Source organism: Chiloscyllium plagiosum, unplaced genomic scaffold (assembly GCF_037043375.1).
Source record: "Chiloscyllium plagiosum isolate Xiang-an unplaced genomic scaffold, Cpla_swu_hap1 HiC_scaffold_8, whole genome shotgun sequence".
Taxonomy (NCBI): Eukaryota; Metazoa; Chordata; class Chondrichthyes; order Orectolobiformes; family Hemiscylliidae; genus Chiloscyllium; species Chiloscyllium plagiosum.
In genome coordinates, this window is record NW_028270146.1 from 60,064,980 (window position 1) to 60,081,654 (window position 16,675).

At 40.0% G+C, this 16,675-nt stretch overlaps 2 protein-coding genes across 11 annotated transcripts in view; both read left to right on the forward strand.

The window, feature by feature from the left end:
* Positions 1 to 16,675, forward strand: part of kiaa0586 (KIAA0586 ortholog) — a 530,738-nt gene that overhangs the window by 118,556 nt on the left and 395,507 nt on the right. The gene's annotated exons all lie outside the window — the stretch shown is intronic.
* On the forward strand, positions 9,865 to 13,389 carry irf2bpl (interferon regulatory factor 2 binding protein-like). The gene has a single exon (XM_043697768.2). It carries the CDS (start codon positions 10,766 to 10,768, stop codon positions 12,746 to 12,748), a length of 1,983 nt encoding a protein of 660 aa, XP_043553703.1. The 5' UTR covers positions 9,865 to 10,765; the 3' UTR covers positions 12,749 to 13,389.

Below are 16,675 nucleotides of genomic sequence, written 5' to 3' on the forward strand. Positions count from 1 at the left end.
TATCAGATGTGTGTTCTGTTTATATTTGTAAGGGTTTCAATGATAATATAAGTGTAGATTTTGCAGGAGTACTAGCAGTTAGTCTATCCATATTTAGTTTCTGTGAAATAAATAATCCACACGTCTACAGTTAAGGATTTAAAAAAAAACAGGAAGTTGCTGACTGATTTTCCCTACTTCTTTAGTAAGGTCTTTGACAAGATCCCGCATCGTAGGAACATTAGGTCATGTGGGATTCAGGGAGAGAGAACCAATTGGATGCAAAATTGGCTTGATGGTAGAAGACAGAGTGTGGAGTCCTGTGACCAGTGGTGTGCTTTGAGGATTGGTTCTGGGTCCACTGTTGATTGTCATTTGTATCAATGATTTGGATGAGAATATAGATGTGATTGGTGAGTTTGCAGATGACACCAAAATTGGTCGCATAGTGGACAGTGTAAAAGGTTACCGTAGACTACAGAGGGACCTTGATCAGATGGATCAATGGGCCAAGAAGTGACAGATGGAGTTCAACTTAGATAACTGCAAGGGGTTGCAATTTGGTAAGGCAGGACTTACACAGTTAATAGTAGGGCCCTGGGGACTGTTGTTGAACAAAGGGACCTATGGGTGAAGGCTTGTAGTTGCAGGTAGACAGGGTGGTGGAGGTAGTGTTTGGCGTGCTTGCCTTCATTGGTCATATCACTGAATACAGGAGTTGGGACATCACGTTGCGGCCGTGTAAGACATTGGTGAAGCCACTTTCAGAAGACTGTGTACAATTCTGGTCACCCTATTATAGAAAGGATGTTGTTAAAGTAGAAAGGGTGCAGAAAAAACTTTACCAGGATTTGCGAGGACTGCAAGATTTGAGTTATAAGGAGGAGCTGAAGATCTGGGACTTTTTTTTTCCCCGGAGCATTAGAGGCTAAGCGGTGACTTTGTAGAGGTTTCTAAAATCATGAGGAGCATAGATAAAATGAATATCCAAGACCTTTTCCCAAAAGATTTAAAAGAAACCTGAGAGGCAACATTTTCAAAGGGTGATGCATGTATGGAATGAGTTTCAAGAGGAAGTGTTGGAGGTGGGTACAATTAAAACATTTGAATAGATACATGAATTGGAAAGGTTTCGAGGAATATGGACCAAGTGCAGGCAAATGGGATGAATTCAGTTTGGGATACCTTGATAATTTGGACCGTAGGGCCTGTTTCTGTGCTGTATGACCCTATGACTCTCTTTATTCTAAGGCCAAAAAATGTATCACTGAAGCACATGCAGAGAATGAAATTCGGAGATTCACTTTGCTTTGACAAGGGGTCAGTTAGAGTCGAAATGTCAGTTCTTTTCTCTCCTTACAGATGCTGCCAGACCTGCTGAGATTTTCCAGCATTTTCTCTTTTGGTTTCTGTACGAAGTGTTTTTTTGTTGTGGATCCTGTTGGACCACATGGATCATTTGGAGTGGCAGTTAGAGGCAATGAAGAGTTTACACGAGCGAGAAGGTGTGATGAATGGCAGTATGGCAGTTTTCAGAAGGTAGAGACACCGTAGATACAGTCGTGTAGATGGTTGACTGCTAGGAATGGTAAGAGAGGTATCCATGTTGTGCAGGATTCTCTTGTGGCTATCCCCAACTCTAATATCCCCATCTCTGTTTTGGATACTGTAGTGTTGGGGGTGGTCTCTCAGGAGAGAAGAGCGCTGATGGCCAGGTTTCGGGTGCTGTGACTGGCTCTACTGTAATGAGAGGCATGTCACATTACAAGTGATCGATTATAACAGGGGACTCTGTAGTCTAGGGCACAGACAGACATTTCAGGATGGTGTGTTGCTTTCCTGATGGCAGGGTGAAGAATGTCTCGGAGAGGGTGCAGAATATTCTGGAAAGGGATCAGCAGTTTATTGTTCACATAGGAACCAACAACATAGGTAGAGAAAGGGATGAGGTTCTGCAGAAGGAATGTTGGAAACTAGGCAGAAAGTTAGAAAGTAGGTCCTCAGTGGAAGCAATATCTAGGTTTATACCGGTGCTATGCGCTACTGAGAGTAGGAATAGGAAGTTAGAACAGATGAATGCATGGCTAAGGAGCCTGTGCAGGGGCAAGGATTCACATTTTTGGATCATTGCGATCTCTACAGGGGTAGAAATTATCAGTTTAAGGGCGATTGTTTCCAGCTGAATTGGAAGTGGATAAATATCCTTGCGGGTAGATTTGTTACTCAGGAGGCTTTAAACTAGTTAGAGGGGTGGGGAGGGGAGTGGGAACCAAAATGATAGTGAAAAAAGAGGAAAGTCTGAGGCTAGAAAATAGATTAGGGCAGCAAGTCAAATAGTCAAGGCAGACAGCTTGGCAGAGAATGAGGTAAGACTGATAAATTAAAGTCTGTTTACTTCAATGCAAAAGGCTTGACAGGTAAAGTAGATGAACTTAGGGGATAGTTGTGAACGTGGGACTGAGATACCATTGCTGTCACAGAAATGTGGCTCAAAGATGGACAGGACTGGCAAATTAATGTTCCATGGTATAGATGCTATTGGAAGAATAGAGAGGGAGGCAAGAGGAGGGGGAGTGGCATTTTTGTTCGGGATAACATTACAGCTATAAGGGAGAATATCCTTGGGAGATCTTCCAATGACATTACATTGAATGGAACTGAGAAATACGAAAGATGATCACTTAGTTGGGATTGTATTATAGGACCGCCATAGTCAATGGGAAATTGAGAAACAAATATTTGAGGAGATTTCTGATACCTTCAACGATACCTCCCACTGCATTGGGAAAGTAACCAACATAATCCTGGTTATGCTCTTTTCCACTGTCGCCTGTCAGGCAGAATGTTTGTATACATGTATTAGCAGGTTTGAGAACATTTTCCCCTCTGTTATCAAACTTCTGAATACTTTAATTCTTTAATGTTAATATTGATCTCTCTCTGCATCTTCTCAGCAGTTGTAACATTGTATCCTGCACTTTTTTCTGTTACCCAGGTGCACTTATATAGTACAATCTGCCTGTCAAGCATGTAAGACAACACTTTTCACTGTACCTCAGTACATGTGATGGGAATAAATCAAATCAAATAATAGGGTTGTAATGGTAGGGGATTGAACCTTCCAACATAACTGAGACTGTCGTAGTGTTGAGGGCTTGGATGGGGAGGAATTTGTGGCATGTGTACAAGATAACTTTCTTATTCAGTATGTGGATGTACCTACTACAGAAGGAGCAATACTTTTGTTGGAAAATAAGGCAGGGCAAGTGACTGAGGTGTCAGTGGGGGAGCACTTTGGAGCAAGTGATCATAATTATGAGTTTTAAAATTGTTATGCAAAAGTACAGTGCTGATCATAGAGTTAAAATTCTAACTTGGAGTCAGGCCAATTTTGACAGTATTAGATAAGAACTTTCAAAAGTTGATTGGGATAGGCTATTCACACGTGAAGGGATAGTTCACAAGTGGAGGCCTTTGAACTCTCATTATTTCATTTTTAGAGACAGTATGTTTCTATTAGTGTGAAGGGTAAGGCTGGTAGATGTAAGGTGTGCTTATTGACTCGAGAAGTTGAGGCTCTGGTCAAGAAATAGGAGAAGGCATAGTTCAGGTCTAGACAGCTGGGACTGTGTGAATCCCGAGTGAGGTATAAGGGCAGTCGGAGTATACTTAAGATGGAAATCAGGAGGGCAAAAAAGGGGACATGAGATAGCTTTGGCAAATTGAGTGAAGGAGAATCCAAAGAGAGTCTGTAAGTACATTAAGGACAGAAGAGAGAGAGAATAGGGCCCCTTATGTGCATATGGGTGAGATCCTAATTAAGTATTTTGTGTCAGTATTTATTGTGGAAAAGGACATGGAAGCTCGGGAACTTGAGGAAATAAATAGTGATGTCTTGAAAAGAGTCCATATTACAAAAGAGAGGTGCTGAAGGTCTTAAAACCATAGAGATAGATGGTTTTCACAGACCATCAGGTGAAACAAATCAGGTGATTCCCATAACTTTGTGGGAAGCTAGGAAAGAAATTGCTGGGCCCCTTGCTGAGATATTTATATCATTGGCAGCTACGGGTGAGATTAGAGGTTGGCGAATACGGTGCCATTATTTAAGAAAGGCTGTAAGGAAAAGCCAGGGAACTATAGACCAGTGAGCCTTATGGTGGGTAAATTGTTGGAGGAAACTCTGAGGGACAGGACTTACATGCATTTGGAAAGGCAAGGGCTGATTAGGGATAGTTGACATGGCTTTGTGCGTGGGAAATTGTCTCACTAACTTGGTTTAATTTTTTTGAAGAGATGACAACGAAGATTGATGTAGGCAGAACAGTAGGCGTTGTGTATGTGGACTTAAGTCAGTGCATTCGACAAGGTTCTGCATGGTAGACTGGTTTGTAAAGTTAGATCACATGGGATCCAGGTTAGCTAGTCTCTGGATACAAAATTGGTTTGAAGGCAGGAGACAGAAGATGGTGTTTGAGGGTTGCTTTTCAGACTGGAGGCCTGTGACTAGTGGTGTGCCATAAGGATTGGTGTTGGGTCCACTGCTTTTTGTAATTTATAAAAATTATTTAGACTTGAATATAGAGGGCATGGTTAGTAAGTTTCCAGATGGCACCAAAATAGGGTGGTGTAGTGGACATTGAAGAAGGTTATCTCAGTACAACGAGACCCTGAACAAATGGGCTGAGGAATTGTAGATGGAGTTTAATTCAGATTAATATGAGGTGATGCATTTTGGTAAGGCAAACTAACTGCTGTGCTCTTCCAGCACCACTAATCCAGAATCTGGTTTCCAGCATCTGCAGTCATTGTTTTTACCCAGGACTTACACAGTTACTAAACAAAGAGACCTAAGAGTGCAACTCTATTGTTCCTTGAAAGTGGAAGCACAGATAGACAGGGTGGTGAAGATAATGTTTGGCCATTACTCATTGTTCAGAGTATTGTGTATTGGAGTTAGGACATCATGTTAAGCTGAACAGGACATTAGTAAGGTCACTTTGAGAATACTGCATACAATTCTGGTCTCCCTGCTATAGGACGAATGTTGTTAAACTTAAGGGTGCAGAAAATATTTATAAGGATGCTGCCAGGACTTGAAGATTTGAATTTTCAGGAGAGACTGAATAGGCTGGGACTTTTTTCCCTGGAGCATCAGAGGCTAAGGGGGTGACCTTATAGAGGTTTATAAAATCATGAGGAGCATTGGTAGGGTGAATAGCCAAGATCGATTTCTGAGGGTGGGGGAGTCCAAAATTAGAAGACCAGTTTGAGGTCAGAGAGGAACAATTTGAAAAGGACCTAAAGGTTGACCTCTTCATGCAGAGGGTGCAACACGTATGGACCGAGTTGCCAGAAGTAGTAGTGGAGGTGGGTACAATTACACTATTCAAAAGGGTTTCGAGTGATATGAGTCAAATGTTGGCAAATGGGATGAGACCTATTTGGGATGTCTGGTCGGCACAGACAAGCTGAACCGGTCTGTTTCCATGCTGTATGATTCTAAAAAAGACCTATGTACGTGTAGAACATTCAAAAGATCTAACATAAACATAAAGGTAAAGTTTCAATCTGTTACCCAACACTATGCTGTTCGGGGTATTCTATTGCAACTTCAAAATTCTTAGGACTGTGGGGTGAGTTTTAGATTCCTTTCCAAATTTGCTGATATGAACATCTCTCAAATCTGATCTATTTTTTCAATTCTAACAACCTGAAATTTTCTTGGCTTGGAAGTTCCACAAACTTGGCTATGATGGCTAGTACACCTGAAGTAAAATCTTTATTTGCCGCCTGGGGAAACTCATCTCCCTTCTGAATTGAACTCCTGAGTCTTCTGAACTGATACGTTGAATCTTCTGTTCTGAAGTCAAGATTAAATTAATGGCATTCTAGTCTATTAACTCAGTAATATAAAGATTTTATCCATTAACATGACAGGGGTTTTCCCAGGCACCTGACTTAAGTCACTGTACAAAATAACATTCTGACCTGTTTTTAAACAAAAGCCTTCACAGAACTAACCCACAACCATCTGCCTCTATTTTAAAACCTACATATTGGATACCTTTCACAACAGTGACAGGCATTATTTCTGACATAATCAAAAAAAATTGGTTGGTGTGGATGCATTTCTCAATGATGGGACATGAAATGCCAAAGTCTATCCAGTTATGAAAAAAAGTTACTTCCGTGGTGTGCCAGTTCTTTTCTCAAATTCTGCAATGAAGGTCCAATCAATTTTTATTTTATTATTTCTGCCTGTACTTGAAAGCACAGTTACTTTTGCCTAGTGTCAGCTTTAAATATTTCCCATGAGAGAAATTTCACAAGCTCTCCACTGATTCTACCTCAACTAGGTAAATCAAATTTATAAAATCAAAATACATGAAATCTACATGTAAAAAAAGTGCTACAGGCTGGCAGTAATCAAGTTCAACAGCCCATCAAAAATTCACTTGGAGTCATGCAGCACGGAAACAGACCCATTGGTGTTACTCATCTGCGCTGACAAGAGATCCCAATCTGACCAAGTCCCATTTGCCAGCATTTGACCCATATCTCTTTAAATGCTTCTTAATCATATCCTCATCCATCTCCCTGTTAAATTATGTAGTTGTACCCATCTCTGCCCCTTCCTCTGGCAGCTCATTGTACACACGCACCACCCTCTGTGTGAAAAAGTTGCCCCTTCGGTCCCTTTTAAATCTTTACCCTTTCATCTTAAATCTGTGCCCTCTAGTTTTTTGTAATTTCTGTATGTTTTATTGTTAAAGAACATCTGCAACATTGTGTGAATATGTTTGTGAGTAACTACCGCAGTAACAGCTACAAAAATAAACATATGATTTACCAAGCCAGATTTCTTTTTGGGATCTGACTTATCCAGTGTCAACATCAGCTGGGATCATAACAGCTGGGATCATAACAGCTGATTATCAGTTGCATGAGATCCAAATGGAGGTGAACACCTTGATGAAAATTCCTTCCAAGAATTGAGAATTAACATGCAAATTGTCTTAAAAACCTGAAGTAAAAGATATTGTAATGCCAGGTTAAGAAGCAAGGCAGAATCTTTAATAGAAATTAGTTTATTGTAGGTCTATCAAGACACAGTTGGTTCGCGAACTAAAATGGTCAATTTAACTGGTTTGTAGTTTTATGCAGTTTGTATGCCAAAGAATGATAAACTGTTTCATGAAAAAGGTATTCCATGATGAACACAGCAGGGAAATAGTTTCATATTCACAGGTGAATACTATATTATTAAATCAGTTTTGGACTAAATCTCTTGCTGATTACACATTAAGGACTGGTTTCAGAATAATCAACTCATTTTAAATTAGGACCTTTCTCCTTGCACAATGAGGACACATCCATTACCAATTACTAAGAAGAATTTGAAAACTGTTTCTTGAGGTAAAACAATAGTCTCCTAAAGCACATTGTGCTCACATTTTGTGTCCTATTAAAAGTAAAAAAAAGTTTAAAAAATTCAGTTAGATCATTTTTGTGTTTACATTAAGGAACAGAAACAAAATGTTTCTATGCTTTATCATCACATCAAGCTTTCCAATAATGAGATAGCTATACATGTTTTGTTTTGACCTGAGTGTTTAATTATTTACAACTGCTAAGGGGATTTTCAACATATCTGCCAAAATCCTGTTGACTGTATGATTTAAAAAGAATCCTATTACAGCTACAAACAACTGTTAAAATTCGTTGGGGTGAACAGAGGTGAACATGTGTGCATTTATTATTCCTCTCTTCCCCATATCAGCATTACTATGATTATCTGTTATACTAGATAGGAAATGAAGACTGATGGATATCTTTAATCCTTATGTAAAGCATCGATTTTCAATGCAAAGAAACAGTGGAAAGGAAGGGAGCATACCTGGTCAATAATTTTGGGCTCTTAAAGGGACATTGTTAATGAACCACTTGCTAAAAGTAAATGTTATTTTGGAACAGAAAGTATGACGAAGGGAAAAAAACGAATAACTGGTTTTGGCATTTACGATGTTTATTAAAGAGGATTGCGCAGCTGTATTTACTTGGTCTCGCAAATTTTCTTTCACGTCGTGTTCTTAGGGTGTTGAACAAGGTGGTCAAAGGGTAATACGAGAAAACCTAGTGTAATTGCCTCGCTAGCATTCAGTAGATGATCAATCCTGGGGACTCGAGAGTGGACGCTTCCAAATAATGACTACTTTAAAAATTACATGCTGTTTAAATAAGTCCTAAGATATCGTTATTTCAGATAAAATAAAGTGGTTGCCCTCTGCCTTCGTGGGGAGAGGGGGCTAGAATGTTCATTGGTAAATTTACATTAAGTGTATCACATGAAAAGCTCAGTTGGTACAATTCAATGCCTTTTTCAGTTCTGCACCGTGAATTGCAGAGCATGTTCTTTTTTTTAAAAAAAAAGAGTGGGCACATATGATTGGCGAAATGATACCATGCGTCGATAGAATGCTTAAGTCTGTTGAGTCAAGATCCTTTGAAATGGATTTTCTATATTGTTACATGGTTGGGAACAGAGAAACAAACAGTTCACCTCTTAGTTTATTAACCCCTTTAAAAATAATATAACGCTGCATGGTAGTCGCACGTTTTCAACCTTTTAAAAAATATTTGCTTGGCACTGATGAATCGTTTTCAGGGTCCAAATTCCAGTTGCACTATTCAGATGCTTAAATACTGCAGTTTTGATATTTAAACAATTTTCCCTTTTGTCAGCTTTTAGCGTTAGGTACTTACATTAAAAAAAACTCTAGTGAAGTTGTGTTTACCCTGGTAAAAATATCGAGTACCCCCTCCCCCCGGGAATGGAATCTGAGAGCAACACGGATCATTTCTTTTCATGCAAGTCGCGGTGGGGGAAGGGTGTATTGAGATTTAAGTTCGACTTTAGAATATACACGTTCGACTTTAGAATGAATGATGAAACTTTTAATTTTTTCATTTAAAATAATTCTGAAAAAAAATGTAATATACAACTTAGTAACAGTGTTCACGGAATTGCATTACGTTGAAGGGCAATTAGATATATTTTACATTTTTTTTCCAATTGACTTTCTTTCAGCTCACTTTTAAATTACCTACAGCCATTACAAGTTCGAGTTAAATTAAACAGTAACCAAGTAGTTATTTATTTTATAGTGCTGACGTAGCTTTCGAACTTGATGGCCCACATCCATATTAATAATTAAACCATAGTGGAAAAACAAGCAGCACCTCCCTCACCTCGGGGCACGCACGATCGGGTAACTACTTTCATGAAAAGTAAATAGAAGCGTTCATTGGGAGGGAGCTTATCGTTTTTGATTGAAGTTTAGACGCACAAAATTGCACAACAGGAAACGAACACTAGGTTGGTTACATGTGGGTGGAAATTGCATAATTGGCTAGATATTTGCTGGTATTTTAACCTATGAAATTATTTTATACTTTTCTGACGTTATGATGACTCGATTTTACAATTTTCCCATCAATCCTCGCTGAAACCGCTCTTAAATCGGGACTAGCTTTACTTCCAAATTGCTGTGATTGTCGTATTAAAAACAGAACCTTTACATTAGTATGGCGTCGGTTTTAAATGTACATGCACTTGGTATCGAGTATATTCCTACCATTAAAATGGGAGTCTACAAAATAGTCGAGCTGCTTCAGTGCAGAATTAGCAGCGCGACTGAAATGTATGCTCACTTTGAGTGACTTGGTGCAAAACGCTGGGGAGTTGCGACATTCTGAAGGGAACTGAAATAGAACATGCCCTGACGTCATGGGGCGGAACTCGAGCTGCAGCTGGGGGGCGGGGGAAAACCTAGACTGATTTAACATACTGTATAAAATGCTTACTTAAATAAGTAACTACTTTCTATTGTCAAGTGTTGAGGTTTTAAGATGGTTAAAGGAATTCCTATTATCGTAGTTTTGTTTCTCGTCATTGTAACTGGGTGAAGTACTAAAAAGCTAGTTGTTCAACAATGTTATTTAATTTCTATTTGGCTCTGACTGGTGTATTGGAATTTCGTTGTTTAAATTTAGTCTGGAATTTTACATTTGTATACCAATTGTACTGGTAACTAATTTTGCTTTTGAGCTTAACTTTCGTCGTTAACATTTAGAATTACCACAGACCTATCCTAATGAGTATTCCCGCAATGTATTCTGGTAACCGAATTGTTACAATGGAAAGTTAAAACATTTTTTGGGGTCAGGAACCAGAAAAGTTTCAATCCAAATACGACTGTAATGTGTATAAAATTGCTTGGTGTTTTCGAGTAAATCATGTGCACGATGATCCGACTTCTCTTATGGACAGGGGGAGTGAGACTGGGCTGTGTGCTCCTCAGAAATGCCTTTGGTTTGCTTGCTCGATAGGGGCAAACTCCAGTGTTTGTTTCTTTATATACTACTGTACATAACCGATTTGTTTTGATTATATATGCATATAAAAATAGTTAAGAATAAAGTATATTTTTGAAACTAAAAAGAATGTAATCTGCCTCGACCAGCCACATGCTTCGGAAGGTGGGGGAGGGGGGGAGTGAGGCTGCGCTTGCGCGTTAGCTGCCTTGTGGCTGCAGAGCGGCGGCTGACGTCACGTGGTGCTCGGAGGAGCTGGGTGGCGCGGCCGGGAGGAGAGGAGAAAGCAGACAGAAGAGCAGGAGAAAGGCAAAGAAAGCGAGGGAGCCTAGGCCTGGCCACAATACCATACTCAAGGGCCACCGCGGAGAGACCCAGAAAACACTCAAATCTCAACATCTTCCGCATCATGTCCGCTGCACAGGTGTCTTCGTCCCGGAGACAGTCGTGTTATCTCTGCGATCTGCCTCGCATGCCGTGGGCCATGATCTGGGATTTTACCGAGCCCGTCTGTCGTGGCTGCGTCAATTACGAAGGGGCCGATCGCATCGAGTTTGTTATCGAGACGGCGCGCCAACTGAAGCGGGCTCACGGTTTCCAGGAGGGCCGCTCGCCGGGGCCGCCTCCTGTCAAAGTGCAGTCCTTGGGTGGCAGCAAAGAGGCGGCTCAGCAGCTCAACCACGTCGACGGCTCGTCCAAGGGGCCCCAGCCGCCTCTCGATCGCTATTCCCTGAGTGAGAGACCCCGCTTCGAGTACCCGAGCCTCGCCCATGCTGGCAGGCTTCCCAATGGCCTGAATGGACCCAATGGCTTCCCCAAACCCGAGGACATTCCGCCAGAACTCAACCGCCAGAGTCCCAATTCATCACGAAGAAACCATGGCATCGTGCCCCCGAGCCCAGTCACAGTGCCGCCCAATTTGTTGCCACAGACCACTTTAAATGGTCCGTCCGCAGGAGCCCTGGGCCCACACGGGCTGCTCGGTCGGCCGTCTCCTTCTGGCAGCCTGGCTGGCACATCGGTGACGGTCAGCAGCCAGGTCCTGAGCGATGTAAACAAACGGCCGGGCTCAGTGTCCAGCAGTGACCAAGAGAGGGAACTCAAGGAGAAACAGAGAAATGCCGAGACCCTGGCCGAGCTCGGCGAGAGCTTGAGAAACCGCTCTGAGGACTGGGTCAACAAGCCCAAGATCGTGCGGGAGACGCTGCTCACCCTGTCCAACTGCAACCCCTTCGATGTGCGCTTTAAGAAGGATCACTCCCTACTGGGCAGGGTATTCGCCTTCGACGCCGTCTCTAAGCCCGGGATGGACTTCGAGTTGAAGATTTTTATTGAGTATCCGAGCGGTTCGGCCAATGTCTTCTCCAGCGCCTCGGGAGTTGCCAAGCAGATGTACCAGGACTGCATGAAGGATTTCAGCAGAGGCCTATCGTCTGGCTTCAAGTACTTAGAGTATGAGAAGAAACATGGCTCGGGAGACTGGCGCTTGCTGGGTGACCTGCTGCCCGAATCAGTGCGTTTCTTTAAGGAGGTGGTGGGGGCCGACATGCTGCCGCAGCCCCATATAGACGCCAATTGCCCCATCTTACCCACAGCCCTGTGCAATATACCCCGGCCCCCGCCCAACACCTCAAGAACTGGGATGCGCAAACGGAAAGCGTCTCCTGAACCCGATTCTGAAACAAGCAGCGTAAAGCTGGAAGAGCGGCAGCAGCAGTGGCTATCCAACCAAAATGAAGCCTTAAAGCTTACGATGGCGGCATCGGGCAGTTTTGGCTCAGGCAGTGTGGCGCACGGGGGTTCCGCTCTGCCACCCAATCGGACCACCCCTCCCGAATGCAGCGCCCAAAATGGCCAGTCGCCCATGGCTGCCCTCATGTCCGTGGCTGACACCCTTGGAAATGCCCACTCTCCAAAGGACAGCAGCAATTCGGTCCATTCGACCACAAGTACCAGCACTAGGAGGAACAGCAACAGTCCGGTGTCCCCTGCCTCGGGTGGTGGCCAGCGTCGGATGGTTTCCAGAAACGGGGATGCTGCTCTGTCCGTTGCGCCACCTAACAGCCATCCCAACCCCAGCATGGACCCCGTTCATCCCCCAAACATTCCAGACTCACCGATGGCCAACAACGGGCCCCTGTGCTGCACCATTTGTCATGAACGTTTGGAGGATACTCACTTTGTGCAATGCCCATCAGTGCCCAATCATAAATTCTGTTTCCCATGTTCTCGGGAAAGCATCAAGGCGCAAGGGGCGAATGGAGAAGTTTATTGCCCCAGTGGAGAAAAATGCCCTTTAGTAGGTTCAAATGTCCCTTGGGCATTCATGCAAGGAGAGATTGCTACAATCTTAGCAGGGGACGTTAAGGTCAAAAAAGAAAGAGACCCATAATTTCTTAACTTCAGTAATTGAAGTAAAATGTGAATAAGAACTAAAAAAAGTTAGTCTTATGTATAGACATTTTTCATTTCCGTCGTATGTTTCTATATTTTGAAACAAGGTATGTACTCTTCTTCATTTGAAGGATGAACCTGTTTTTGTTTAAAGAATATCAGATATTATTGCTTAATACTGTTTTCACTTATGGCAGTGTGTTGGCTAGGTACAGAGCATAGCACTTAGCAATTAACGCTGCTGGTGTGTTTTTGTAAATGTATGCACTTCGCTGAATTGCCAAGGCCAGTGTTGACGTCTGCAGAAATGCAAACAAATTGTTACAAAGAATGGTTACAGTTAGCTATGTTACAAGCCCTGGAGGTAATCTCCTACAAAGTGACTTTTTTTTAAAAAGGTGAGGGGTTCTTTTTATTAGTTTCCAAGGGCAAAATATTTCATTTTATGATCCAGTGACCTGAATTTTTTTATAATGTGTTCTTTTGCTTTATGGATGCACGAATGCTTTAAATAGTAGAGCAAAATGCTGTACTGTATATGACAAAACTGCTCTGTTTGTTCTTTATACATTTCTGTAGTAACAGAAGACTGTAATGTGCCTTGGAACTGAATAAATTGTAATAAATTCGATGAATAAGCTCCCTGACTAGTCAATTTCTTTACAGATCGTAAGAAATGTGAACAAATTGGATGTGGATACTTAAGAGAAAATGGTTGCTTTATCTTCAAAGCTACATTAATCTTTGTCAGAGAGTCATTTTTATTATTAAATAAATACTATCTCTGCAATATTTACTTGGCAAAGAGCCACATGTTTTGAAATCACCTGAATGCTTATCTTCAAAAATAAACTGCTGATTCAGGCTTTTCCATTCACTTTTTTAAAAACTTTACCAAATCCTGATGAGTTCCGCTGAAACAAAATATGAAATCATTGTTCTGAGGTTAAAGGCACTTTAAAGTGTTTGAATGTTACTGTGTGAAATAATAATAATTAACTGTAGTGGTCCTGCTAATTTTAACAAGTTTGAACACAGATGGTAGACCAAAAAATCATCTGTTTGTTCTGATAAAGTAGGGGTAGTAGTACCAGGTCAGGGAACTGTATTCTGTGCAACATATTCCTGGACTGAATTAAATTAGTTTTAAATTTTAGTTCTTCAAATCATATGCACTTTAAAGCAGTATGTTCAATATTTATCATTAATGTTCAAAATATTTTTGAGATATACTATTTCGTTGCCTTTTGAAAGTTTTTTTGTGTTACATGTTAGCAACAATTGCACTGTTGGTAGTTTGGCCTAATGGATAACCATCATGAGTTGTGCTTCCACAGTATTTTAAAAAAAGACCTTGATGCAGTGTACACTGCAACTGGACTGCTACAGTTAATCATTTCTTAGTGTGCACAGTTGAGCAATGCACTTTCCCTGAGCATTGAAATCATTGAAATAATAATTTCTGGCTATTAAAATATTAACAAAGTAAATGAAGAACTTTGTGTGAACTTTGACTTAATTAACTGGAAATCTAGTGGGACACTTATGTTTGCTTCAAATCTTTACAGCATATTCCGAAGTCAGGTGTGTATATATCACTTCAAATGAGAAGAATATGTGATGAGAACTGAAATATATTGTTGGATTTTTTAAAAAAAATCAAGCTCACTACAAATGTTTTATCCATAAATTATCAGACCACCTGGACTTTAACATGGCAATTTCACAGTGGTATTAATAGTCCATGACTTTAATGTTGCTGCTAAGTGGCATATATTATGTAAGTGATTAACAGCACAAAATCAAGTTCCCTAATTTGATAGCTGATGTTATTTTCAAAGAATAATTGAACCTTATTTGATCTTTTATCAATGGTTTGTGCTTTCAAGTTCCAGACTATTTTGTTTATACAGCTGTTCTTCTTCTGTTGATTTTGATTCTGAAAGTACAAAGTCAGAATTTATTTTTATATTTTAATTACAAGGATTTTAAATAGCTATTGTTGATGTTCGGGAAAGCATTTTGCTCATAACCTTGATCTTGGCCTTCATGCAAAATTACATGTTCTCAAGCATGATCGAGGTAATAAGTTGTTGTAAACTTCTAAACAACCATGTGCCTAAATAATTTATCAATTGATGGCCATTTTTATACTGGTTTTCCACATTTCCTGCGAATTGTTAGTTGATCAGATACATCCAGAATGGGTGACACCTGTCTGTTTTCATCATTGCCAGTGCTAAACCTGAACCTTTCACTTTGATATTTAGAAGATCGTTTGAAATTGGTCTTTCCAGTTTTCTAATGTTTTGACTGCACATCTAGTTGAGCGTGTTCTTGATTAAACTGATGTTTGCAGTTTTAGATAATAATTCCAAGTTGAAATGATACGTTAGTTTTTTGTTTTAATTTAAAGAATATTTTGTATAGATCTATGTTTAATCATTTGTTGTCGATTTCACATTTATCATTGTAGAATGCAATTTCCATTGTATTTCAAATAAGTCTCGTACAACAAGGAAAAAAACACGCATTACACAGCATAAACTGAGCAATGAAGTTTCAAACAAATAATGTCAGAGTAATAAAATCACTAAAACAAACTGTGGAATATGAAGATGTATAGAAAGATAGGGTCTGATAGCAAATTACATAATGGAGTACAGAGTGAAAATTTTGATTGTTTATTTGTGCAATATAATTTGTATATTTAATGCACTATGGTGCTATGTGCAAGTGTAAAACTATTCTCAATGTTTGAAAAAAAGAATGAAAGAAATAGGCCAATTCTCAGCAAATAGGGTTGCTGGGAAAAGTTGAAGACAAAATCAACAGTGAAGGTGGAATTATGGTGCAATAAGGAAAACCAGAATATGTTTAGGTATTACGTTGTAGAGGTTGTTTTAAAAAAATCATGTTTTTCATACCAGTCCGATGGAGGGCAACATTTTCAGATCTGAAGTATTTCTGGGTCTGGCCCAATGCTTTTAGGAGTAGAAAATAATGGGTAAGGTTTTAAATATTGCAAAGATGGATGTTGTGACAACCACACTAGACGTTGTTCATCATTATAAAATACAGGAAGTAAAATTGATTTAAGCTCCGGTTCTAAATCGATGTAAGATGATCATCAAAACTCAAAAGTTCACATAGAGAATACTATGTAATGCTTGTGTTCATTACAACATAAGATGGATCAGTTGATTAGAAACATTAATTTCTCTTGAAACTAACATGTAACGTATCAAGGTAAACATATATTGAGTACAAAGAGGTAACGACATATGTCTGCAGTTCCTTAATGGAACATGTGAGTGTATCATTTATGTCAGAAATCCGCATTCAACACAGTCTTTTAGGAAGTTTGTACTTTTCAGACTTAATCAACACTAATGCTTAAGAGTCATGAGAAGATTATCTAGTTGCTCTTTGTATGTATACCCAAATTAAAAGTTTCAACTTTGCTTTATGGCCTTAAAGAACTCTTGACTTGTTTTGACATCTAATGAAATCATTTTGTGAACAAGCTAAATGTGCTGTGGTTGCTGTTAGTTCTTATTTACACTTGAAATTACTTAGTTGGAAATGCCCAGAAACAAATTATTCAAAAACAATAGAACACATCGGAGAAAAGGTTCAGTTCGTGTTCCGTTTGAAAATTCAAGAATTACCCCTGTTGTCAGTTGTTCACTTCAATGAAATTAACCGCATGTGTTTGACATGTTGAAAAATTGCTTAGTCTGAGTAATAGTTGCTACTTGAATACTGCGTGTCTTGAGGTAAATTTTTCTGCAGTCCAATAAGTTAAATATGATCATATAAATGTGCAGAATATTCCTATTTGTCTATGTTTTGCATTGCTAAGTTATCATTCTGTCGTAATTCTCATGTATATTCCCTTTCCTACTGTCGAATTCCTAATTTT